At 42.8% G+C, this 25,000-nt stretch overlaps 1 protein-coding gene across 9 annotated transcripts in view; it reads right to left on the minus strand.

The window, feature by feature from the left end:
• Nucleotides 1-25,000, minus strand: part of mslnb (mesothelin b) — a 70,535-nt gene that overhangs the window by 13,683 nt on the left and 31,852 nt on the right. For 3 of the 9 annotated variants that reach the window (XM_083655914.1, XM_083655915.1, XM_083655912.1), the window contains 55 exons: nt 24,940-24,971; nt 24,692-24,789; nt 24,414-24,436; nt 24,270-24,291; nt 24,119-24,149; nt 23,342-23,426; nt 23,096-23,236; nt 22,239-22,447; nt 21,948-22,045; nt 21,690-21,808; nt 21,385-21,570; nt 21,268-21,299; nt 21,019-21,116; nt 20,727-20,749; nt 20,583-20,604; nt 20,435-20,462; nt 20,260-20,344; nt 20,014-20,154; nt 19,455-19,663; nt 18,513-18,610; nt 18,255-18,373; nt 17,967-18,143; nt 17,850-17,881; nt 17,606-17,703; nt 15,447-15,469; nt 15,301-15,322; nt 15,153-15,180; nt 14,978-15,062; nt 14,579-14,719; nt 9,599-9,807; nt 9,283-9,380; nt 9,009-9,127; nt 8,717-8,893; nt 8,583-8,614; nt 8,402-8,499; nt 7,814-7,836; nt 7,691-7,712; nt 7,561-7,588; nt 7,341-7,425; nt 7,098-7,238; nt 6,121-6,332; nt 5,827-5,930; nt 5,402-5,523; nt 5,019-5,174; nt 4,542-4,756; nt 4,255-4,340; nt 4,022-4,158; nt 3,698-3,823; nt 3,407-3,597; nt 2,746-2,834; nt 2,129-2,256; nt 1,841-1,968; nt 1,231-1,348; nt 824-1,042; nt 166-336 (listed from right to left, as the gene is read on the minus strand). In XM_083655914.1, coding sequence (XP_083512040.1) covers nt 166-336; nt 824-1,042; nt 1,231-1,348; nt 1,841-1,968; nt 2,129-2,256; nt 2,746-2,834; nt 3,407-3,597; nt 3,698-3,823; nt 4,022-4,158; nt 4,255-4,340; nt 4,542-4,756; nt 5,019-5,174; nt 5,402-5,523; nt 5,827-5,930; nt 6,121-6,332; nt 7,098-7,238; nt 7,341-7,425; nt 7,561-7,588; nt 7,691-7,712; nt 7,814-7,836; nt 8,402-8,499; nt 8,583-8,614; nt 8,717-8,893; nt 9,009-9,127; nt 9,283-9,380; nt 9,599-9,807; nt 14,579-14,719; nt 14,978-15,062; nt 15,153-15,180; nt 15,301-15,322; nt 15,447-15,469; nt 17,606-17,703; nt 17,850-17,881; nt 17,967-18,143; nt 18,255-18,373; nt 18,513-18,610; nt 19,455-19,663; nt 20,014-20,154; nt 20,260-20,344; nt 20,435-20,462; nt 20,583-20,604; nt 20,727-20,749; nt 21,019-21,116; nt 21,268-21,299; nt 21,385-21,570; nt 21,690-21,808; nt 21,948-22,045; nt 22,239-22,447; nt 23,096-23,236; nt 23,342-23,426; nt 24,119-24,149; nt 24,270-24,291; nt 24,414-24,436; nt 24,692-24,789; nt 24,940-24,971 — 5,739 coding nt within the window. Of the gene's footprint in view, nt 1-165; nt 337-823; nt 1,043-1,230; nt 1,349-1,840; nt 1,969-2,128; nt 2,257-2,745; nt 2,835-3,406; nt 3,598-3,697; nt 3,824-4,021; nt 4,159-4,254; nt 4,341-4,541; nt 4,757-5,018; nt 5,175-5,401; nt 5,524-5,826; nt 5,931-6,120; nt 6,333-7,097; nt 7,239-7,340; nt 7,426-7,560; nt 7,589-7,690; nt 7,713-7,813; nt 7,837-8,401; nt 8,500-8,582; nt 8,615-8,716; nt 8,894-9,008; nt 9,128-9,282; nt 9,381-9,598; nt 9,808-14,578; nt 14,720-14,977; nt 15,063-15,152; nt 15,181-15,300; nt 15,323-15,446; nt 15,470-17,605; nt 17,704-17,849; nt 17,882-17,966; nt 18,144-18,254; nt 18,374-18,512; nt 18,611-19,454; nt 19,664-20,013; nt 20,155-20,259; nt 20,345-20,434; nt 20,463-20,582; nt 20,605-20,726; nt 20,750-21,018; nt 21,117-21,267; nt 21,300-21,384; nt 21,571-21,689; nt 21,809-21,947; nt 22,046-22,238; nt 22,448-23,095; nt 23,237-23,341; nt 23,428-24,118; nt 24,150-24,269; nt 24,292-24,413; nt 24,437-24,691; nt 24,790-24,939; nt 24,972-25,000 lie in introns of all 9 variants that reach the window. The other 6 variants (XM_083655913.1, XM_083655918.1, XM_083655919.1 and 3 more) reach the window with 6 other exon arrangements.

Consider the following 25,000-nt stretch of genomic DNA (forward strand, 5'->3'; position numbering starts at 1 on the left):
TATACGTCCTGTGACAGAAGCCTGGGAACTGTTATACGTCCTGTGACAGAAGCCTGGGAACTGTTATACGTCCTGTGACAGAAGCCTGGGAACTGTTATACGTCCTGTGACAGAAGCCTGGGAACTGTTATACGTCCTGTGACAGAAGCCTGGGAACTGTCATACCTGAGTAACGAAGGTCTGCTGGACGCTGGTTGGAGCGCTTGTCAAGTGTGTGAGGAATCCAGAATTCTGGCCTGCAGTAACCAGCTGAGAGCCGCTGATGGCGAGGAACGTCGATGAGGGAACACCCACCACCAGAGAACCCAGCGAGAACAACGCCGACGCGTTGTTGAGCTGGTGGTGATGAGAGGGCGGAGGCAGCACATGGATCAGAACAATGGGCATGACAGCAGGGATATTATTTCTTTTATTTTTATTTATTTTTTATTATTATTTCTATCTATCTGGTGTGCGGAGAGACACAAACTTTGCATTTAAAATCAATTGCGACTTCAATAAAACATGCACAGACAGACGGACGGACAGACAGACAGACAGACAGACAGACAGACAGACAGACACAAACACACACACACACACACACACACACACACACACACACACACACAGACTGGTGGACAGTTCACGTGCTGGTGGGAAAGTCCAACATGCGGGACTTCCAAGTCATCTGCTAAACAGCGTTGCATTCATGTGCTATTAGCACTCCATTTACACCTGGTTTTTAAATGGGACCTGTATCCAGATAACTTATCTGGATACAGGTCACATTTAAAAACCAGGTGTAAATGAGTTGTAATAGATACAGACTAGTTTAAGTTACCTGTATCATTCCTGAAGATATCAGGGCTTGGATAATGGCCATGGCCTGACCCTGATTCCAGCCAATCACAGTGCTGAGGGTGGCGAGCGCGGCGTGGAGGTCTCCGGGCTTTGCCATGTTGATCTGACCGGTGGACATACCGGTGCTTTCATTGCCCAGGGCAGCGATGGCCGACGCATCAATGTTGTCACCAAGGTTCCCTGCCAACGCAGCAGAAATCTACAGAGGCCAGGAGGCAACAGTCAATACAGCATGGCAACTTTACCAGTAATGCCTGACTACAAAACCAACCAACAAAATGCATCACGTGGGTACGAGTGTGTGTGTGTGTGTGTGTGTGTGTGTGTGTGTGAGAGAGAGAGAGAGAGAGAGAGAGAGAGAGAGAGAGAGACAGACAATGGGCTTACCTGTGGGTCCAGGTCTGTGCAGAGAGTAGTTAGGTTGTACAGAACGATCATACTCTGTGCTGCTGTCAGCTGAGTGAAGGCTGGACCAGGAGCGAGACACCGACACAGCAGAGGAAGACTGGAGGAAAAGTGCTATTGTTAGATGGACAGTGGCGAGGTATAGTATGTAGGGATGCACCGATATGAAAATCTTGGCCGATACCGATAACCGATATTAACATTGCTGTTATGGTCGATAACAGATATTTACCGATGTCGATATGATCTCTATAAAAAACAAAAAAATTTACTAATACAATTTTGTACGTACTGAAAAACACATGTAAACACTGAATTTGAAAAAGTTATGCATTTCTTTATTTCCAAACCATTTGGAAAAGCCCATACATCATAGATTAACTGCATTGTTTCCTCTCGATGTGAACATTTTGGCTCATACCAATAACCGATATTATCATTGCAACATCCGACCGATGCCGATATGTTAAAAAATTACTAACATCGGCCGATACCGATATGATTGCCGATATATCGTGCATCCCTAATTGTATGTATGTGTGTGTGTGTGTGTGAGGAGGGGGGGATGAACATTTCACGAGTTCAGACTCACAGGAATGGGTTGAAGTTGCTGTCCTGCTGGTAGATGAGCTCAGTGTAGTAGTTGGTGAGGTTGAGAGGCAGGACGAACCGGTGGAGCAGCTCGAGGTTCTGAAGGTTCACCGTGAACACCTGGATAGCCTAGATAGAAGGATATAAACACCAAGGAATTTGTCATTTACTAGTATTAGCCTGTCCGGCATCCCTTCAGCTATCACCCACTGTCCTTATCTTGATTCCCCTCCCCAATGGGTAATAATACCTGAGCTGTAGTTAAAATGTCTCAAATCAAGCTCAGTACCTCTGCAGAACCAAATGTATTCAGGTCCTCTAGAGTGAGGAAGGCCATGAAGTCGCCGATATACTCAGCAAACCAGGCTGTCGAGTTCAGCTCTGGGTCGTTGGCATTGTAACACTTTGCCACCGTCGCTAAAAAAACACAAAAATTGAAAATATTTTAACGGGACCTGCACACACACAGACACACACACACAGACACACACACACACACACGCACGCACACACACACACACACACACACACACACACACGCACGCACGCACGCACACACACACACACACACACACACACACACACACACACACACACAAGCACGCACACACACACACACACACACACACACACACGCACACACACACACAGAAAAGCCCCAAAATAAGAAAGAAAAAAGAAAGTGACAATAAGGAGCAGAAGGGGCTTCATTTGAGATCAGAATTTGACAACAAACTTTAGAAAAGAGGTGGACAGAACATAGCTGTGTGTGGATACTGGTTTATGTCATGATGTCTCAATGAAACCTCCACATAACACATTGGTTTCAGGATTGGTTCTATATGGTTCTGATATGGCTCGTTGCAGGTTTAGAACCTTGCTGTTTGGGTTGTTCTGATGGCTGACCTGAGGTCAGGTAGGCCTTGATGGTGTCGAACACATCTCGCTCCACAAAGTCTGCAGCACTGTAGTTGTGTTTTCCCAGAACTGAGACACTAAAACACAATAAAAGAGAAAATATTCATTTGAAAACACAAAAAATGACATAATGGGGGAAAAAATAGGAGTAATGACTATGCATACATTAAGCATACATTGGTGTATAAGTTACACACAAAACCATGTGCCGTTCTTAAAGGAACACTCCGCCCATTTTCAACCAGCTTTGTATCATTAGAACATCAGTAGTATATCAGAAAACTGTAAACGGTTTTGAAGTCTGTCATTTAATTTGACAGTTATTGAGTGTTAAAGTGTGGACCAGTGACATCACTGGTACACACTAACTCAAATGAATAACTCATTAACTCAAATCAACTCTCAATAACTGTCAAACTATTCATCATTCATCTAGTTTGACAGTTATTGAGAGTTGATTTGAGTTAATGAGTTATTAATTTGAGTTAGTGTGGACCAGTGATGTCACTGGTCCACACTTTAACACTCAATGACTGTCAAATTAAATGACAGACTTCAAAACAGTTTACAGTTTTCTGATATACTACTGATGTTCTAATGATACAAAGCTGGTTGAAAATGGGCGGAGTGTTCCTTTAAGCACACATACAGCTTTTGGAAGGCCAGGCAGGAGGCGTTGTGTGTGGCCGTGGAGGTGAGCAGACTCTTGGTGAGGAAGACCAGGTAGTGTTGGAGACGCCGGTCAAACCAAGCATCGACCTCTGACCTCTTAGCGCTGCTGAGAGCCGTAGGCCAGACGCAAGGCAGTGTGGGTCGCTGCACCACCTCAGGGAGAGCCTCCTGCAGGGGGGTATACACTGTTTATATCACCGCTGTGTGTTTGTGTTTCTCTTCCTGCATTTACGTGTGTGCGCGCGCGCGTGCGTGTTATAGTACATACGGTCTCTAGGAAGATTGGTGTCCGATTGTAGTTGTTGTAGATCAGACAGAGCTTTGCATCGTCGTCGACGACGTCAGGGCGACGGAGGAAATTACCCAGGTCTGACGGAGGCATGGAGTTCACCAACTAGAGACACAGCAAACACAACAAGTCATCCTCCTCCTCTTCTTCCTCTTCCTCCTCTGTATTTGCTCCACATCATTCAACCCACTTATCATATCCTCTCTAACTTTCTAACTTTCTAACACACACACACACACACACACACACACACACACACACACACACACACACACACACACACATCCGCACACACACACACACCTGATGCATGTTGTTGTCAGGCATTAGAGATAAGAAGGTGGTCAGGTTGGGGAACTGGAATCCCATGAACGAGCTCTCCAGGAAAACGTAGAAACTGTGGTCGTAGTTGTCACCATAGCAACGAAGAGGTACTGCCCCTAGAATGCAGGAGAATTAAGAGCAGGGTCAATGATAAATCACACTTTGCCTCGCTGAGTTCTACGTAGTCTCCTCTCCATGCCTGTGTCCATTACCTCCCAGAGACTGAATGATGTGGTTGTGGATGTCTGTCTGTGTAACGTCACCAAGCATTGACTGAATTGAATTCAGGACCTCCACTCTGAAACAGACCAGACATGATAAAGTAATTATGAAAGTGGCAATACATATATATATACTATGTATTAGGGGCCACCGTTGAAAGAAAGCACTAGGTGTTAGGTCTTTAGCTCTTTGTCATTATTAGGTCTTTGTCATGAAAGTCTCAAAAAACAGGCCAGTAATGTAGCTCATTTGTGTGATCACATGGCACGTCACTTACGCTTGGTGTTCGATACTGCAGTTCCTTTCTGCCACAATTTTGAAGAATGGTGCAACATGGGCCGGTGACAGGTCGACCAGCAGGGGGCGCAGGCGGTTATGGAGCCAGCCCAACACCTCTTGGTCTCCCACCGAGGGACTGGAGAGGTTCGCTCGATCAAACACAACCTGCAACATTGCTGACCTCACGACAAACGGGAACTGGCTCTCATGACCCTACAGGATGACAGAAAAATAAGATAAGTAGTAAGATAAGTATTAGGGTCAATACAAAAAACATTTATCTTTTATTTACGACATTGACTTTCAGATTATAATGTGGAAATTCCCCCCTGTTGAAGCAGTTACGAGTTGTGAGAAACAGTTTAGACATTCACAGGAATTTTAACTGAATACAGTGTTTGCTGGTTGCTTACTAGAGACAGGGTTTTATTTGAGAGTTGGTGTTTGTATAAAGCTGTAGCCTACAGTCTCTCACCGTGATTGCAGGAGAGAAGTCATCAAAGAAGGCTGTGAAGAGTCGGTTGGGGACGTGGCCCATCACCATGGTGACCTGAGCAGAAGTGCTGAGCTGGCCCGGTGTGGAGGACACCTCTGCCAGCTGCCGCACTGTCAGCTGAGGCAAGGCTTCCATCTGTATGCACAAGTACACACACACACACACACACACACACACACACACACACACACACACACACACACATAGGGTCAAAATGAAGACTGAAAACCAACAGCATACAAAAACAAACATTATAACTACACTATATATATAAATAACTTAATAAATAAATACATAAATATATATATATATACAGTGTATATATATATATATATACACCAACAACCAACAACAGACCGTACCGCTGAAAAGTTGGAGTACAGCCTCTGTAGCTCACGGAAGGAGGCACGAGCAGAGAAACCTCCCAAGTTCTTCTCCAGCCATTCTCCGCTGTTTGGATTGTGTGAGCTACAGCTGGGATCATCTGGACCACAAAGTAGACAGGACAGATTCAACTAAACGCAACTCAAGATATCAAGAACTTGATGCTATGGATCTTTGAGTTGAACTTAATGGAGGATAATTGTTTGCCTCTCAAGGAAATTTTGATTGCACATTTAGACCATGATGCTACGGATTATGGATCAAACATTTCCTCGGCCAGTATTTATTTTCACTTTGATGCTTTTATTGCAGGACAATACTTACTGTATCTATTATTAAATTATTTTTTTCAATTGTGTCATTAATTTCTAAACCTTTTCCTTATGGGACCTTGACAACCTACCTGAAGTGAGACTGTTGGTCAGGAAGACTTCTATAAAGTGTGTGTAGACAGTGATCCGCGTGGAGAGCGTCATGCTTGACCGATGACGACTCAAAATCTGGACACTGTGGTCAGAAATAAGTTGAGGTGCTTAGTATGATAACAACATGACCTCAGCCTTGTTTTGGAAATTACAATTTTGCATTATAAATAATGTGCTTGGACATATCACTGTTTTGTAATTGGAGTGCTATATTCAAGGTGGCAGTAAAGTTGAGGGAGGTGTGTGTATATAGTAAACGATGTGATGCTTACATGTCTTGGTACGTGCTGCAGGTTAAATTCTTGGTCGTGAGACATGACAGGAAGTCAGTGGACACAGCAGGTATGAAGGGGCGGAGCCTGTGGTTGAACCACAGTTGGATGAAGGCAGGATCTTGGAAGTTGGCGATATTGGAGCTGTCCAATCGGATTTCTCTTATCGAATCCAGAACCAGGGACACGGCTGGGTCGCTGGGGTTATATGTCTACGAGAAATGTAAAAATAATAATAATAATAATCCAGCATCTAGTGTTGGAATCTTCAGTACAATTTTAATTCAAAATGTCTGTATCAAAATGTGTCTGATAGGTATAATGCACACATGTTTTAAATTGCCGTTCATAACTGCACAAAAACTGTGCAAAAAACAGTAAGCAAAAATGAGACGGCTGGACGAGCTGGTATGTATACTGACATTTACTATTAGGGGCATAAGCTGAAGTCGTCATTTTGAATAATTCTGGATGCCATCAATCTCAGAAGCCATCGTCTATCGATGGGTTTTGAGATTGAGATGCTGTAGAGAAGCATATCGGCCAAGTGATGTTTCTACCAAAATTCTTTCTACCAAAAATATACATGGAATTTGCATTAAACGACCAATAAAGTGTTCTACACTATTATGTTTTTTCCAAAATATATACAAATTAAAACAAACAAACAAACAAATAAATAAATAAATAAAACTAACTTTACAGGCAACAAAATTGCATCAGGCTTCGGTGCTCTATAGAAAAATCTGTCATAATATGTTTTGAGAAGTGGGTAAAGCAGTTAATAATAATTGCAGAGGCTTGTCATTTCAAATCTTGATGGAAAAAAAGATTGTGCTTTACGTTTTCAAATCACCCCTCCTACCCAGCTTAAAATATGTTTATGTAAACTTGATTTGGCATAGTTCTAGGCAAGTTAAGCCTAGTCAGGCCTCAGTATGGGAAACAGGAAAGTTAGGATTGGAGCAGATTTGTACCATGTTGGCAAGAAGATCCAGAGCTGCATCCAGCACCACAGAGGCTTTGGAGAGGAAGAGCTTCCAGACGGGTCTGGAGCCACTGGAGGAGCGGTCACACTTCAGCACCGCTGCCAGGTCCTCTGCTGTCAACCCTGACAGCTGGGAGACCAAAACAGAGGAGAATGAAAATAGGTGAATGATGGAAGAGTAAAGATCACGTTGATGTAGTGGTAGTACAGCTGAGATACTTCAGTGCCTTACCGATGCACAGGCGTATTCCTCAATGGCAAAATTACAGAAATGTCCATTCATCTGCCCATTGTCAAGGCGGAGCTGTAGTGCCGTACTTTGGTAGAAAAAAGGCAGAGAAGTTCAATGTTTTGCTGATATTATATTTAGTAAAAATGTTTAAGCTAGTTGAAAGTGAGATATACACAGTGCAGGGTAATTCTACTTTCAGGCTTTGTTTTTCAAATCTCACCTGTTCACTTGAATGCAAATCTCTGTTTCTGTGAAAATAGCAATAAATGAATTAATTTTGATAATTCACAATAAAAAGTTTGATTGTTTTATTAATTAAATTGTTAAGGTTTGCGAATAAGAACACTTACCATTTGTTGGGGTAACATCGCACTTTGGGAAGAAAAACAATTTAATGGTTATGAAACTACTGTCAGAGGTCAATACTCAAGTTAGACTTAAAAGCTCAAGTCATGTCCATATACTGTACTTACCTCTCCACTGTATATGATGCAGCCTATGAGAAAAGTGCAGTTTGTTTACATTAGTTTAGAAGTGTAGATTCGTTTTTACTACAGTTTGGTATAGATTTTAAAACTGAATACCAACATGTTTGTTGCAAATGATATGTTGGCAATTACATAACAGAGTACCGTAGTAAGGTTTGAGAGTTTTTAGGCAAATCCTCATTCTCAGTACGGTATATTACATGTGGGGACACACAACCCAGTTTCATCCTCCATCTTATTCTCCATTTACATGCTTCCATTTGGACATTTATTCAAATACCTGAAGTTTCACTGCAAGAAAACAGTTAGGTCTCCTTATAAATCTACAGAATAATGGTCTAGCCATTCTCATAGAGTGCTGGATGTTACAGACTTTCGACAACTTAACAAAACCAAATCAGAAAGAGTTGTTTTTGTCCCAACCAACTTTGACATCAATTAAATACTCTGCCAATTTCTAAGTGATTAGCAAGAAACTAAGATGTACTTTTTGAGCATTGGTGAGCAGGTTAAGAGTTCTATACATGGGTTAAGGGTTATTATCATCATCATCATGTAGACTGAGCCTCTCACCTGGGGGTAGGTGCTGAGATAAGGCCAGCTTGCTGTCGGTGATGTTGGATGCAATATCAATTTGAACAACAGGCATGGCCAGGTCCAGTCTGCTAAACCTGGAGCACAACAACATTTGGTGTCATGCTATGATAATACGACAATGCTCCGAGATGCAAAATATAAATAGATTTAAACTCACAGTATTTTGTATGACGAACAGGAAATGTTTCCCTTAGAAATGCAGAAAACAAAGATGGTTACTTTAAACAAGCAGTGGAAAGTGTCTTTTCTGAAATAAGATGAGGAGGAACCATGTTACGACACTCTTTTTACCTGTTGAGAGAACGTGACAAGGTGGGAGAGGAACTCCGCAAACTTCCTCTCCGCTGGAGCCTCAGTCAGGTAGTCAAACACTGTGTGGATGATGACGTCTTTCTCTGGGGGAGTAGGAAGAGGCAACACCAGCAGTTCTGCAGTCTGCTTTGGAGACAGGAGTTGTAGGTTCTCCAGCTAGAAAGGATAGGAAGGGGGAAAAAAATATGTTTTTTTTTGTTTTTTTACTAGGTAATTTGATTATAGGTCCAATGATTTTAGTGCGTTGTTACGAGTAGAACTGAGGTCTTACAGGGGCGAAGTCTGGTTTTAGATCCAGCAAATCTCTCAGTGACAATAATACTGAAAATGCCCCCAAATTCTCCTGCAGCCACTCTGCACTGCTGTTGGAGCTGGACAAACAGCCTGGATCTGGAGGGGATGGATCAGAATTAAACATCAAACCATGAAAATAGAAAGATATCGATCAATGTTAACGGACTAAATATTTGCCAGTAAAAGTAGGGGTCAATCACACGTTGGAAAATTGAAATAAACAGGTAAACAACAAGCGGCCAAGCTTGTACCTGATTGCTGGGAGAGGAACGGGAGGATTAGCTCCGTCAAGACCAAATGCTGCTGGCTTAAGGTAATGTGATCAAACTGGTGGCTGAATGCCTGCAGTCTGAGAATAAAGAATAATGAAAGAACATAGTGTGAAATCACTTTAGCGCTTTAACAAAAAAAAACTAAATATCAAATCAAAAGCATATGGACATGGAATGCATACTGTATGCATTTTTTTTTATTGTTTTTATTTATATATGCATATTATTGTGAAACAGGCGCACAAGCTGTGAAGGCAAGGAGTTCAGGATATGACGTCTCTAGATCTACACTCACATTAGCTGGTATGAGTGACAGCTGAGGTTCCTGCTGGTGAGACACTGCAGGAACCTTGATGATGCAGATGGTAGGAATCCTCTCAGTCGGCCAGAGAACCACTTCCTGATGATGCTGCTAGTCCCCAGCTGCTCATCAGTCAGCGACAACACCCTCTCTCCAATCACACTCAGAACCTCAGGCGCTGATGAACCAATCATGGGCATGGACTGGAGGAGAGATCAATGATCATTCTTTTTCAAATTGTAGCTGAGACATTCAACTCCTGGACTAACTCGGAAAACGTAGGTGGGCAAAGTGACTGAGTAACGGTTTTCCCTTCCTTAACTACCATTGATATGCCCTTGAGCAAGGCAAATTACTTCTTCACATTGTTAGCTAATTTTCCATGTTACTATATACGCCTATTTATTTATTTTATTTTTATTTAACCTTTATTTTACCAGGCGAGACAATTAAGAACAAAATTCTTATTTACAATGTCGGCCTGCCGGGGAAAAGGGAGGAGGGCTAAAAGATCAAAACATGTTAAAAACAAAGCACATAAAACTACAATTAAATCGACAATTAAATGAGATGCAACAAAACAACAATAAGCATTAAACACAGCAGTAAAAAGCACATAACACAACATCAACGCAAGGACAGCAACAATAACACAGAGAGGTATAAAAACAGAAAGTGAGCAGACATGAGCGCAAGGGGGCATAAAAACAAGTAAAGGTGGACAGAGGGGGTGTGTAATGGAAGTGATACAAGTGCTACCCTACAGAGAAGGGAAGCATGTACAAGAATCAGTGAGGGTGTCTGAAATAGTGAGTCTGAAGGCAGAGAGGGAGATGAGTTTGTCCAGTTTGAGGGTTTTTTGCAGAGCATTCCAGTCAGAGGGGGCAGCAAACTGGAATGATGCACGGCCAAGGGAAGTGGTGGATTTGGGAATTTTGAGTTGGATGTGGAGTGAGGATCGGGTGTTGTGAGTGACAGGCAGAGGGTCAAGCAGGTGACATAGATAGGGGGGTGATAGGTGGAGGAGGGTTTTATAGATGAGGGTAAGCCAGTGCATGTGACGGCGGGTGTGAAGGGAGGGCCAGTTGACCAGGGAGTAAAGAGTGCAGTGGTGGGTACTGTAGGGGGCGTTAGTGGCGAACCGGATGGCGGAGTGATAAAGTGTGTCGAGCGTGGAGAGTGTACCTTTGCATGCAGACCTATATATTGTGTCACCGTAGTCTAGCATGGGGAGAATGGTCATCTGAATGAGGGTGCGTTTAGCGGATATGGTGAAGGAGTGACGGTTTCTATAGAGAAAGCCAAGTTTGGCCTTAATCTTGGTCTGTAGATTTGAGATGTGGTGTGAGAAAGATAGTGAGCTGTCTAACCAAATTCCCAGGTATTTATACACCGTGACCTGCTCCAGGATAGCTCCCTCACAGGTGGTAATGATGGGGGCTGGAGGGGGTGTGGTGCCCTTACTGCTGAACCACATGACCTTGGTCTTGGAGGTGTTAAGGGACAGTTTGAGGTGGGTGAAGGCCTGTTGGATCTGGAGGAAGCTATCCTGGAGAGTTGTTAGTACAGTGTCAGGGGAGGGACCAGTGGCATAGAGAATAGTGTCGTCAGCATATAAGTGAATGAGTGAATTTCCAGCAGCCAGGGGGATATTGTTGATGTATATAGAGAACAGAGTGGGACCGAGTATGGAACCTTGAGGGACACCCTTGGTGACTGGGAGGGGGTGAGAGAGAAGGTTTTCAAACCTCACACGTTGCACCCGGTGAGAGAGATAGTGAGAAAACCAGGTTAGTGAGTGGTTAGTAACCCCGATGCTGCTCAGTCTGTTCAGTAGAGTGGGATGGTCAACGGTGTCAAAAGCCTTTGCCAAATCAATAAATATTGCCGCACAGTGCTGCTTAGCATCCAGCGCAGAGGTGATGTCGTTAAGTACCTTTAGGGTTGCTGGAACACAACCGTACCCTGCGCGAAAGCCAGACTGCACCCCAGAAAGTAAATTAAACACATTCAGATGAGTAGTGAGCTGTTTGTTGACAAGTTTCTCAAATAACTTAGACAGACAGGGCAGGATGGAAATGGGCCTGTAACAGTTTGGGTCAACCTGGTCACCACCTTTAAACAGTGGGAGCACAATCGCTTCTTTCCACTCGGCAGGTAAACTGGCTGAATGAAAGGAGAGGTTCAACAGGTCTGTTAGGGGGGCTGCGATGATGGGGGCGGCAGTTTTAATAAAGAACGCCGCCAGCTCGTCTGATCCGGCAGCTTTTTTGGGGTCCAGAGAGGTCAGTTCCTTTAGGACCTCACCTACTGAGACAGGCCTGAGGGAAAAACTGTGAGGGGGGGAGGGGGGGGGGCTGGGAGGGCAAACAGGACTAGAGGGTGAATGTAGCAGGGGAGTGGGACTTGGAGTGGGACTTGGAGTGGGACTTGGAGGCAAATGGCTCGTTGGAATAGGAGCGGGGTTAGGAGGGCCTAAAACAAGACCAGACTTTGTAAAGTGACGGTTAAAAATGTCAGCCATCAAGCTTTTATCCGTGACTACTAGGCTGTCTACTTTAAGTGACACAGGCAGAGTCGAAGGTTTGTTCTCCAGTTCTCTCACCGTTTTCCAGAAGGCGTTGGGGTCTGAGCCACAAGCTGTGAACTTCTCCTTATAGTAGTCAGTTTTGGCTTGTCTCACAGCTTGTGTAGCCTTATTGCGGAGCTGACGAAACAAGAGGCTGGTGGAAGCGGAGCTGGAGCGTCGAGCGTTGCGCCAGGCAGCATTTTTTTGCTGTAGCAGCAGAGCCAGATCTCCACTGAACCAGGGGCTGTGTCGGTTTTTTATCCTAAGTTTTTTTTAAAGGGGCGTGTCTGTTTATCACGGTGCTGAAGAGGTCTTTAAATAGCAACCATGCATCATCTATGGCGGGGACTAGGCCTACTCTGTACCAACTCACATCTGCAAGATCATGTAGGAACGCTTGAACATCAAAATGTTTCAGGTTTCGCTTCTCCCTGATGGTGACAGGCTGTTTGGCTGAGAGATTTTTACGAACACAAGCAATAAAACAGTGGTCGCTGATGTCGCTGCAAAACACTCTGGATTGGTACATGTGTGGGGCATTTGTAAAAATCACATCAATCAGGGTGGCCTTGTTTGGGATGTTGGGATCACACCTAGTGGGATGAGCAATGATTTGATGAAGGTTAAGTGAGTCAAACTGCTGCACAACTTTGGCAGGGGGTTTCAGCATGTCCCAGTTGAGGTCGCCTAGTAGGACGAGCTCAGACCTGGTGAAGGGCGCCAGAGCGCTGCTTAAGGCCTCTAGCGTACATGCTGGTGCTGATGGTGGACGATAGCAGCCTGCCACTGATAGTGAGAAGTTGTTGGACAGTTTAATGTTGAGGACCAGTAAATCAAACTGTTTGGGGATGGATTTAGCCAGGGCAATTGTGCATTGGAGATGTTGCTTGGCAAAGATAGCCACCCCTCCACCCCTTGACGACCGGTCCTGTCAAAACAGGTTGTAGCCAGCTAGATTTAGCTCTGGGTAAGGGATGGACTTGCGCAGCCAGGTCTCGGAAACTACTAAGAATTCAGGATTAGAGGTCTCTACCCAGATTTTAAGTTGGTCGATTTTTGGTAGTAAACTTCTTGCATTAACGTGCAAGAAGCCAAGGTGTTTACGGGCACTGAAATCGCTGAAACATAGGCCAGGGTCATTTGTGGGCGTGCTAGCGCAGGGGGATGCAACATCACAAGGAGGACCAGGGTGGACATGAACATTCCCAGATATCATAAGCAGTATAACAATCAGGATACGGCGGAAAATAGAGGATATGGTACATTGCTTCTTTTTTGAAACATTTGTGTTCAAGGCGGTGGAAGGTAACAAGATCATGTTGTGGAGCAAGCGCATAATACAACATGATAACATAGGTGGGATGATGGTAGAGTACAGGTTATGCGATAGACCAAAAATCTTTACAATCTGTAAAGAAACAATGTCTCTGTCATGAGGACGATTTAACAATATATCAAAAAGAAAAACTTTACTTTGTCCTATTTTTATATGAAAATGTAATTACTTATACTTCTTTGAAAACAGTGCATCACCAGTGGTGTAAATAAGTGTAAACTAGAACGACCACACCACGGATGCCTCCGCCAACAACTCAGCAGTCGACATGCATGTCTGTCCAGACCAGAAATTTGGTCAAGGTGTTACTAAGATATGGCGTTACCGAGCTTGAAAATGACATTTGTGAGGTCAAAGTGACCTTGACCTTTGACCACCAACATGTAATCAGTTCATCCTTTAGTCCAAGTGGACGTTTGAGGCTAATTAGATGAAATTCCGTCAATGCATTCCTGAGATCTCACGTTAACGAGCATGAGACAAGCGGTTGTGATGTCACAGTAACATTGAACTTTGACCACCAAAATCTAATGAGTTCATCCTCGAGTCCAAGTGGACGTTTGAGGCAAATTGGAAGAAATTCTGTGAAGGCGTTCTTAAGATATCGTGTTAACAAGCTTGAAAATGGCGTTTGTGAGGTCACAGGGACCTTAAACTTTGTCCTTTTATTTGGGGTGGTGCGTAAATTACAGTCTACCCACTTCTCCAGGGACCACTACACCACTGGATATTGCGTTAAAGAGCTTGGAAATTGGGTTAGTGAGGTCACAATGACCTTGAATTTTGACCTTTAACCACCAAAATCTAATCAGTTCATCCTTGAATCCAAGGCGACGTTTGAGGCAAATTTGATGAAATTCCATCAAGGTCATCAGATATCGCGTTAACGAACATCGGACGGACGTACGGACGGACGGACAACCCGAATCCATAATGCCTCCAGCCTGGCTATCGCCAGCGGAGGCATAATAAAAACTCCAATTCGTAATGACTTGTGACTTATACCAAAGATGTAGAGTTGAGGACCTGACAGAGTTGGATGTAAATAGATGTTAGTCAAGGCACTGACCATATCAGCAAGAATGTCCAGAGCCGGGTCCAAGACAGCGAAGAGCTTGGTGAGCAGCATCTTCCACACCGCTATACTGCTGTCTCCAGGCAGATTGCATCTCAGCAGAGACACCAGATGATTGGCTCTGAAGTTCTCCAGCTGCGTGTGTGTGTGTGTGTGTGTGTGTGTGTGTGTGTGTGTGTGTGTGTGTGTGTGTGTGTGTGTGTGTGTGTGTAAGAGAGAGAGAGAGAGAGAGAGAGAGAAAGAGGGAGATAAAGAGAAAGAGAAAGAGAGAGAGCGGAAGTAGACAGAAAGTTATTTACTAAAATAAGTAGGATGTTGCACAGAACACTTCAATGCAATTCCAGTCTGATTTTGACCCTGAGACAAAAGAGTAAGCATAAAGTAGGTCTTCACCTGTGCACATGCATATTCCTCCAGGGTAAAATTACAGGGAACGTCCATAGAGACCGATGTGCTCAGGTAATGCTGTAGCTCGTTGCTGTGAATAAATATAAAATAATAAATGCAATACAGTAACTGTTGCAACACTTTGGAGAATTTAGGATACAGGTAATGAAGAATGGATTACCTGTTGACTCCACTGCAGATTTGAGTACCTGTCAAATGACACAGAAGAAAATGAACCACAAACAAACACAAAACAAAGACTTATTTCTCTAGAAGCAATAAATACAATCATGATCGAACTGTACAAACATCTATCAAAGAGCTCTTACCATTGAACTGGGTTATTGGGCACTGTGAATGACAGGTTAGAACAAATGTTGAAGATTACATCAATACAACTGAAATAAGAGCTATGAAATAGAGGTAAAACTGATTTACTGAAAATAGAAGACAAGAAAACATAAAGAAATCTCACCGTAACATTCTGTGGCAAACAATCTGTCCAAATCAACACAGAGAAAATATTCAGTCAGCTGAAGTCAACTATAATGTACACATAACATTATCGAGGTTGAACTGCTCACATCTGGTATAGTGTGTGTGTGTGTGTGTGTGTGTGTGTGTGTGTGTGTGTGTGTGTGTGTGTGTGTGTGTGTGTGTGTGTGTGTGTGTGTGTGTGTGTGTGTGTGTGTGTGTGTGTGTGTGTGTGTGTGTGTGTGTGTGTGTGTGTGTGTGTGTGGTCTCCCTAGGACAGGCATGTCCAAAGTCCGGCCCGGGGGCCAGATGCGGCCCTTTGACCGATCTTAAGTGGCCCTCAGCTTGTCCACACAGTAGGGCCTATTGGTTAATCAAGCAAGTTCATTCATCATTTTTTCCATTCACCTAATGATGACAGCACTATCATACAGTTTGTAGACAAGCACCAAGTAGGAACAACACAGGCAGAACTCGTGTTTTCAGATGGTAAACAAAAGTACAATTGTATTGTAGGTGATTTTTATTTTTATTTTTATAACCCATATAAATGCGAGAAGCAGCTGGCCGGCCCCCCGGTAATTTCACATTCTGTAGTTTGGCCCCCATTCAAAAAGGTTTGGACACCCCTGCCCTAAGAGAAGGGCCAAGCAGTTAGCAAGGTCATGTTCAATATCTGCTGTTATTGGTAGCCGCTCAATATGGAGGAGGCGCTGCTTTTTGTACCCATGAAGTGGATACTGACCGTTATCTTGTCTTACAGTATAACTGTATCTGTCAACCTGCCATTGTCATCATGGTAAATGGCCTGCATTTATATAGCGCTTTTATCCAAAGCGCTTTACAATCAGTTGGTACATTCACCCATTCATACACCGATGGCGGCAGGCTACCACGCAGGGTGCTGGCACACCATTGGGAGCAATTTGGGGTTCAGTATCTTGCCCAAGGACACTTCGACATGCGGACTGGAGGAGGCGGGAATCGAACCACCGACCTCTTTTATCCAAAGCGATTAGTGGACAACCCGCTCTACCTCCTGAGCTACAGCCACCCCTCATCATCCTGTGTGGTGTTATGTTTTTATGTATGCATTAATGTGGTCGCCAATTAGGCACTCATGTAACTGAGTGACTCACAACATTTGATTGCATTATTAGTGTTTATGTCCTTTGTACTTTGCATCTATGTGGACATAAATAAACCATTTAAATGCGTGCGTGTGTGTTGGAAAACTGTATAGCGCCATTACATCAATGAATAAAAACTCAACAGATTATGTAAGACAGCGCTGGGAAAAGGATTTGGGTGTGGAAGTATCAGAGGAGGTGTGGCTTCAGGCTTGGGAGGCTCATTGCTCTGTCACTAACTCACTGACCTGGAGGGACTTTGGCTGGAAGAGCCTGATTCGCTTTTTTTTAACACCAAAACAAAAATCAAAATTCACTGGATCTCAGCATCATTGCTGGAGGGAGTGTGGGTCAACACAGGCAGGCCATGCTCATATATTTTGGCTCTGCCCAAATATCCAACCCTTTTGGGAAGACATGAGAGTTCTGATTTCTAAAATAATGGGTTTTGATTTTGAGATGTCCTTTTTCACACTATACTTCGGAATCATGCCTGATGGTTTATGTAAAAGTGACACCTATCTCCTGAAAATACTACTGGTTGCATGTAAAAAAGCTATCACCAGGTGTTGGCTCCAGAGAAGCCCTCCTACTGCTGGACTTTTCGTAGGAATCGTCAACCATATACATCTTATGGAAAAGATGACATTCACTCTCCGCCTCCAGAAAGACAAGGGGGAAAACCTCTGGATAAAGTGGGACTGCTACCTGCAGGAATCTGAGACTGGCTAGGGTTCTTTATTTTTATTTTTTTATTATTTAATTGTATCTCTCTCTTTGTCCTCTCGCTTCCATCCAGCATTCTTTCCTCTCTCTGCCATTCTTGAAATAACAAAGTTACTAATATATGAAGATCTGCACCTGGAATACCTCTCTCAAAAAAGACCTCCTGTTCGCTGCCTCATTTGTATTTGTACTTGTATTATTGTTTTTGTTTCTATTTGTGTATACCTGTCTGTCTTTGTCTTTTTTGAAAATTGATAAAATAAAGAGTTAAAAAAAAGAAAAAATGCGTGCGTGAGTGCCTGACCTTGTGGTACAAGATTGATCAGATAATTGATGTAGGCCCAGGTGGCTGCTTCCATTTCCTGGTGCTGAGGTGGTAAGGCTCCATACAAACGCCTCAGACTGATACACAACAATCAAAAAAAATCCAGTTAATGACACAAATTAAATGAATAAATATGACAACTGTGAGTTCAGATAACACAACTTAAGTTAGAATAAATCACAAAGAGCTGTTGCAAGTTACAAAAACATCTGAAAGCACTCACATGAGTTTGTAGAGACCGCAGGATGGGCGAACCTGAGAAATGAAATATTTTAGCATGAACATTGGGGATAGTTGACAGTTTGAGAGTTTACGGCTATATCATAAGCAGAGCTGTTACCTCTTCAGCCACCTGGACCAGGTGGTACAGGACGTCCACAAACATCCTTTCCACTGGAGCCTCAAGCAGGTAGTCAAACACTCTCTGGATGATGACATCTTTCTCTGGTGGAGTAGGAAGAGGCAACACCAGCAGCTCCGCAGTCTGCTTTGGAGTCAGGAGTTGTAGGTTCTCCAGCTAGAAAAAAAGGAAAGGGAGGGAGAAAATTGTTATTTGAAATTCACTAGGTCATCAAATTATAGGCCGAATGATGTTAGTGCATTGTCATCTGCAGAACTGAGGTCTTACAGGGGCGAAGTCTGGCTTGAGATCCAGCAAATGTGTGAGCGACACGAAGACTGAAAATGGACCAAAATTCTTGTGCAGCCAGTCTGCACTGCTGTTGGAGCTGGACACACAGCCTCGATCTGGAGAGGATGGATCAGAATTAAACACCAAGTCATAAAAATAGAAAGATAATGCTAACAGAATAAGAAACTTTGGCAGTAAAGAAGGAGTTAATCAAAGTGAAATAGATTTGAAAACAACAAGTGGCCAAGCTTGTACCTGATTGCTGGTAGAGGAACGGGAGGATTAGCTCGATCAAGACCAAATGCTGCTGGCTTAAGGTCATGTGATCAAACTGGTCGCTGAATGCCTGCAGTCTGAGAATCAAATCAAGAACAGAATGAGAAATCACTTTAGGCCTTTAACCACAAAAGACTAAATATCAAATCAAAAGGATATGGACATGGAATGCGATATATATAGGGGTGTCACAATATATCGTCCCACGAAATTTCGCAATAGTAAAACGTCACGATATGTATCGTTGAGATGAAATCTCATATTGCAATTTTTTTTTTTTTTTTTTTTTTTCTTCAAAAATAGACAAAGAAACGTCTTTGTTTGTTGAAGTTCAATGTGTGGAAAGTAGTTCAGTTGAACAAGTCTCTGAAGAGACACATGAGAAGTTATACAGGAGAGAAACCATTCAATTGAGTTTCTGGCAAAACTGTTTACTTGACAGGAAAAACTGAAGATGCATAAAAAATAGACTAAGAAAAGTCTTGTTGTTTGAGTTTGAAGAAAAACTGAAGATGCATAATGAGAATTTATACTGCTGAGAAACCTTTTAGTTCAAAGTAAATCTAAGTGACGGTGTACAGTAACTCATTCTATTTCAAGATAAGCCTTATCTCCAATCTCATGTTTTTTCTAGTTGTTATTGTAATAACAATTTCCCACAACAGCATGTTTTGTATTTGTGCATTTCAAATAAAATACTACTTTTCCAGTCATATATTGTCATTATTCAAGTTTAAAAAAATATTGTTAAAATCGTATCGTATCGTTATCGTGATACGTATCGTATCGTGAACTGAGTGTATCGTGACACCCCTAGATATATATGCATATTATTGTGAAACAGGCACAGGAGCTGTGAAGGCTTTATGTCATGGTAAAGAGTTCAGGAGAAGACGTCGACGTCTCTAGATCTACACTCACATTAGCTGGTATGAGTGACAGCTGAGGTTCCTGCTGGTGAGACAGTGCAGGAACCTTGATGATGCAGATGGCAGGAATACTCTCAGTCGGCCAGAGAACCACTTGCTGATGACGCTGCTGTTCCCCAGCTGCTCATCAGTCAGCGACAACACCCTCGATCCAATCACAGTCAGAACGTCAGGCGCTGATGGAACAATCACGGGCATTTGCTGGAGGAGAGATCGATGATCATTTGTTTTAAAACTGTAGCCGAGACATTCACATCCTGGAATGAATGTCGAAGCGCCAAAGATTTTCTTTACAAGACTTAACTTTCACTGTATCTATTACAATAAATAACCTTGACTCCATTCACTTTTCTCTCCTGATTGAACTGAAAGTGTGAAACTCAAATTCTTATGTAGAATCAGCAGGCTGCTGAAGGTCAGCTGATTAATTGGAGCTCTGCTCCCTGAATCTGCTTTAAAACTCTGATGCACATTTATTGACTTATACCGAAGATGGAGAGTTGAGGACCTGACAGAGTTGGATGTAAATATATGTTAGTTAAGGCACTGACCATATTAGCAAGGATGTCCAGAGCCGGGTCCAAGACAAAGAAGAACTTAAGCAGCAGCATCTTCCACACCGCTATACTGCTTTCTCCAGGCAGATTGCATCTCAGCAGAGACACCAGATGATTGGCTGTGAAGTTCTCCAGCTGTGTGTGTGAGAGAGTGTGAGAGTCCTACTGTATACACTTCAATGCAATCCAAGACTGATTTTGACCCTGAGACAAAAGAGTAAGCATAAAGTAGGTCTTCACCTGTGCACATGCATATTCCTCCAGGGTAAAATTACAGGGAACGTCCATAGAGACCGATGTGCTCAGGTAATGCTGTAGCTCGTTGCTGTGAATAAATGCAAAATAATAAATGCAATACAGTAACTGTTGCAACACTTTGGGAAATTTTGGATACAGGTAATGAAGAATGGATTACCTGTTGACTCCACTGCAGATTTGAGTATCTGTCAAATGACACAGAAGAAAATGAACGGCAAACAAACACAAAACAAAGACTTATTTCTCTAGAAGCAATAAATACAATCATGATCAAACTGTACAAACATCTTTCAAAGAGTTCTTACCATTGAACTGGGTTATTGGGCACTGTGAATGACAGGTTAGAACACATGTTGAAGATTAAATCAATACAACTGAAATAAGAGCTATAAAATACAGGTAAAACTGATTTCCTGAAAATAGAATAGAATAAAAGAAAGAAATCTCACCGTAACATTCTGTGGCAAACAATCTGTCCAAATCAACACAGAGAAAATATTCAGTCAGCTTAAGTCAACTATAATGTACACATAAAATTATCAAGGTTGAACTGCTCACATCAGGTAATGGTATAACTTTGCTGATATGGTCGCTGTGTGTGTGTGTGTGTGTGTGTGTGTGTGTGTGTGTGTGTGTGTGTGTGTGTGTGTGTGTGTGTGTGTGTGTGTGTGTGTGTGTGTGTGTGTGTGTGCGTGCGTGCGTGCGCGTGCGTGCGTGCATGCGTGAGTGAGAGTGCCTGACCTTGTGGTACAATATTGATCAGATAATTGATGTAGGCCCAGGTGGCTGATTCCATTTCCTGGGGCTGAAGTGGTATGGCTCCATACAAACGCACAAAACTGACATACAACAATAAAAAATAAAAAAATCCAGTTAATGACACAAATTAAATGAATAAATCTGACAACTGTGACTTCATGTAACACAATCTAAGTTAGAATAAATCACTAAATGCTGTTGCAAGTTACAAAAACATCTGAAAGCACTCACATGAGTTTGTAGAGACTGCAGGATAGGTCAACCTGAGAAATTAAATATTTTACCATGAACTTTGGGGACAGTTGACAGTTTGAGAGTTTACAGCTATATCATAAGCAGAGCTGTTACCTCTTCAGCCACGTGGAGCAGGTTGTACAGGTGGTACAGGACCTCCCAAAACCTCCTTTCCACTGGAGCCTCAAGCAGGTAGTCAAACACTCTCTGGATGACGACTTCTTTCTCTGGTGGAGTAGGAAGAGGCAACACCAGCAGCTCCGCAGTCTGCTTTGGACCGAGGAGTTGTAGGATCTCCAGCTAGAAAAAAAGGAAAAAGGGAGGGAGAAAACTGTTATTTGAAATTCACTAGGACTATGTAATTACATTATAGGCCTAATGATGTTAGTGAATTGTCATCTGCAGAACTGAGGTCTTACAGGGGCGAAGTCTGGCTTGAGATCCAGCAAATGTGTGAGCGACGCGAAGACTGAAAATGGACCAAAATTCTTGCGCAGCCATTCTGCACTGCTGTTGGAGCTGGACACACAGCCTCGATCTGGAGGGGATAGATCAGAATTAAACACCAAGTCATAAAAATAGAAAGATAATGCTAACAGAATAAGAAACGTTGCCAGTAAAGAAGGAGTTAATCAAAGTGAAATAGATTTAAAAACATCAAGTGGCCAAGCTTGTACCTGATTGCTGGTAGAGGGACGGGAGGATTAGCTCACTCAAGACAAAATGCTGCTGGTTTAAGTCCATGTGATCAAACTGGTCGCTGAATGCCTGCAGTCTGAGAATCAAATCAAGAACAGAATGAGAAATCACTTTAGGCCTTTAACCACAAAAGACTAAATATCAAATCAAAAGGATATGGACATGGATTGCGATAGATATGCATATTATTGTGAAACAGGCCAGGAGCTGTGAAGGCTTTATGTCATGGTAAGGAGTTCAGGAGAAGACATCTCTAGATCTACACTCACATTAGCTGGTATGAGTGACAGCTGAGGTTCCTGCTGGTGAGACACTGCAGGAACCTTGATGATGCAGATGGCAGGAACACTCTCAGTCGGCCAGAGAACCACTTGCTGATGACGCTGCTGTTCCCCAGCTGCTCATCAGTCAGTGACAACACCCTCGATCCAATCACAGTCAGAACGTCAGGCGCTGATGGAACAATCACGGGCATGGACTGGAGGAGAGATCGATGATCATTTGTTTTAAAACTGTATACGAGACATTCAAATCCTGGACTAACTGGGAAAATGTAAAAAGTGGGCAAAGTGACTGAGGAACACTCTCCCCTTCCTTAAAGGAGAATTCTGTTTGTTTGTTTTTACAACCTGGACCTTATTTTCAGCTTGGTTTATGTCGTGCTGCTCACCCAGAACAGACATTTCTGAAAATGATGCAGTACAGACCTAGAACGCGCCACGCAATAGCTCAACGATGTTTTGAAAATGTAGTGGTGTGGTGACACCACTACAGGGGAAGGGCTCTCTGGGGGGATTTATCTTGCTGCTGCTCAGGGCTGGTGCCACTCGATTACAAAATCTCCCTTAGTCGAAGCACCAAAGGCTTACAAGACTTAATTTTCTCTATATCTGTTATCATAAATAATCTTGACTCCATTCACGTTTCTCTCCTGATTTAACTGAAAGTGTGAAACTCAAATTCTTATGTAGAATCAGCAGGCAGCTGAAGGTCAGCTGATTAATCGGAGCTCTGCTCCCTGAATCTGCTTTAAAACTCTGATGCACATTTATTGACTTATACCAAAGATGGAGAGTTGAGGATCTGACAGAGTTGGATGTAAATAGACGTTAGTTAAGGCACTGACCATATTAGCAAGGATGTCCAGAGCCGGGTCCAAGACAGCGAAGAGCTTAGTGAGCAGCATCTTCCACACCGCTATACTGCTTTCTCCAGGCAGATTGCATCTCAGCAGAGACACCAGATGATTGGCTGTGAAGTTCTCCAGCTGTGTGTGTGAGAGAGTGTGAGAGTCCTACTGTATACACTTCAATGCAATCCAAGACTGATTTTGACCCTGAGACAAAAGAGTAAGCATAAAGTAGGTCTTCACCTGTGCACATGCATATTCCTCCAGGTTAAAATTACAGGAAACGTCCATAGAGACCGATGTGCTCAGGTAATGCTGTAGCTCGTTGCTGTGAATAAATGTAAAATAATAAATGCAATACTTAAGAAATTTACCACGAGAGGAAGGGGGTTGTGGCCACATTTACCACTGGTACAGGGTTGTGGCACGAGGCGAAGCCGAGTGCCATAAACCCTGTACCAGTGGTAAATGTGGCCACAACCCCCTTCCTCGAGTGGTAAATTTCTTTTCTACAATAGCTACCACATAATATAAAAAATACACAATTGTAACATTCAATTCATTTATTTACAATCATTACTGGTTTCAGAATACATTTATCCTTCCGCCACAGAATATAGTTCCATTGACAGTCCCAGGTTCACTCCGTGACAACTCAAGCTCAGCCAGTTCTCTCTCCCCAATTTCACCATGTCGTTCTTTGTTCACTTCACCTTCATCTTCATCTAACCACTGCTCAAAACTCAATCCACCCAGTAAATCAAACGTTACTACGAAATCGGACATTTCCTTGTTAGAGATTTGTAGACTGACAGGCTAACAGTGGGCAGAGTCAGCACAGGTGTTATTCATTCATCAGGGAGCGGAGTGATACTGCGGTTGGAGCCGAACTGTAGATTGTTGGCCTATTTACCACTGTTGCTAGCCAATCAGAATCCAGTATTCACTCATGCTGTTGTAGAAAGTAACTGTTGCAACACTTTGGGGAATTTAGGATACAGGTAATGAAGAATGGATTACCTGTTGTTGACTCCACTGCAGATTTGAGTACCTGTCAAATGACACAGAAGAAAATGAACGGCAAACAAACACAAAACAAAGACTTATTTCTCTAGAAGCAATAAATACAATCATGATCAAACTGTACAAACATCTTTCAAAGAGCTCTTACCATTGAACTGGGTTATTGGGCACTGTGAATGACAGGTTAGAACACATGTTGAAGATTAAATCAATACAACTGAAATAAGAGCTATAAAATACAGGTAAAACTGATTTACTGAAAATAGAATAGAATAAAAGAAAGAAATCTCACCGTAACATTCTGTGGCAAACAATCTGTCCAAATCAATACAGAGAAAATATTCAGTCAGCTTAAGTCAACTATAATGTACACATAAAATTATTGAGGTTGAACTGTTCACATCAGATAATGGTATAACTTTGCTGATATGGTCGCTCTGTGTGTGTGTGTGTGTGTGTGTGTGTGTGTGTGTGTGTGTGTGTGTGTGTGTGTGTGTGTGTGTGTGTGTGTGTGTGTGTGCGTGCATGCATGTGCGCGCGCGTGTGCGTGCGTGAGTGAGAGTGCCTGACCTTGTGGTACAAGATTGATCAGATTATTGATGTAGGCCCAGGTGGCTGCTTCCATTTCCTGGTGCTGAGGTGGTATGTCTCCATACAAACGCACAAAACTGACATACAACAATAAAAAATAAAAAAAATCCAGTTAATGACACAAATTAAATGAATAAATCTGACAACTGTGACTTCATGTAACACAATTTAAGTTAGAAAAAATCACAAAGCTGTTGCAAGTTACAAAAACACCTGAAAGCACTCACATGAGTTCGTAGAGACTGCAGGATGGGCGAACCTGAGAAATGAAATATTTTACCATGAACT

Source organism: Poromitra crassiceps (genome assembly GCF_964638095.1).
Source record: "Poromitra crassiceps genome assembly, chromosome: 19".
In the NCBI taxonomy this organism is placed as follows: Eukaryota; Metazoa; Chordata; class Actinopteri; order Beryciformes; family Melamphaidae; genus Poromitra; species Poromitra crassiceps.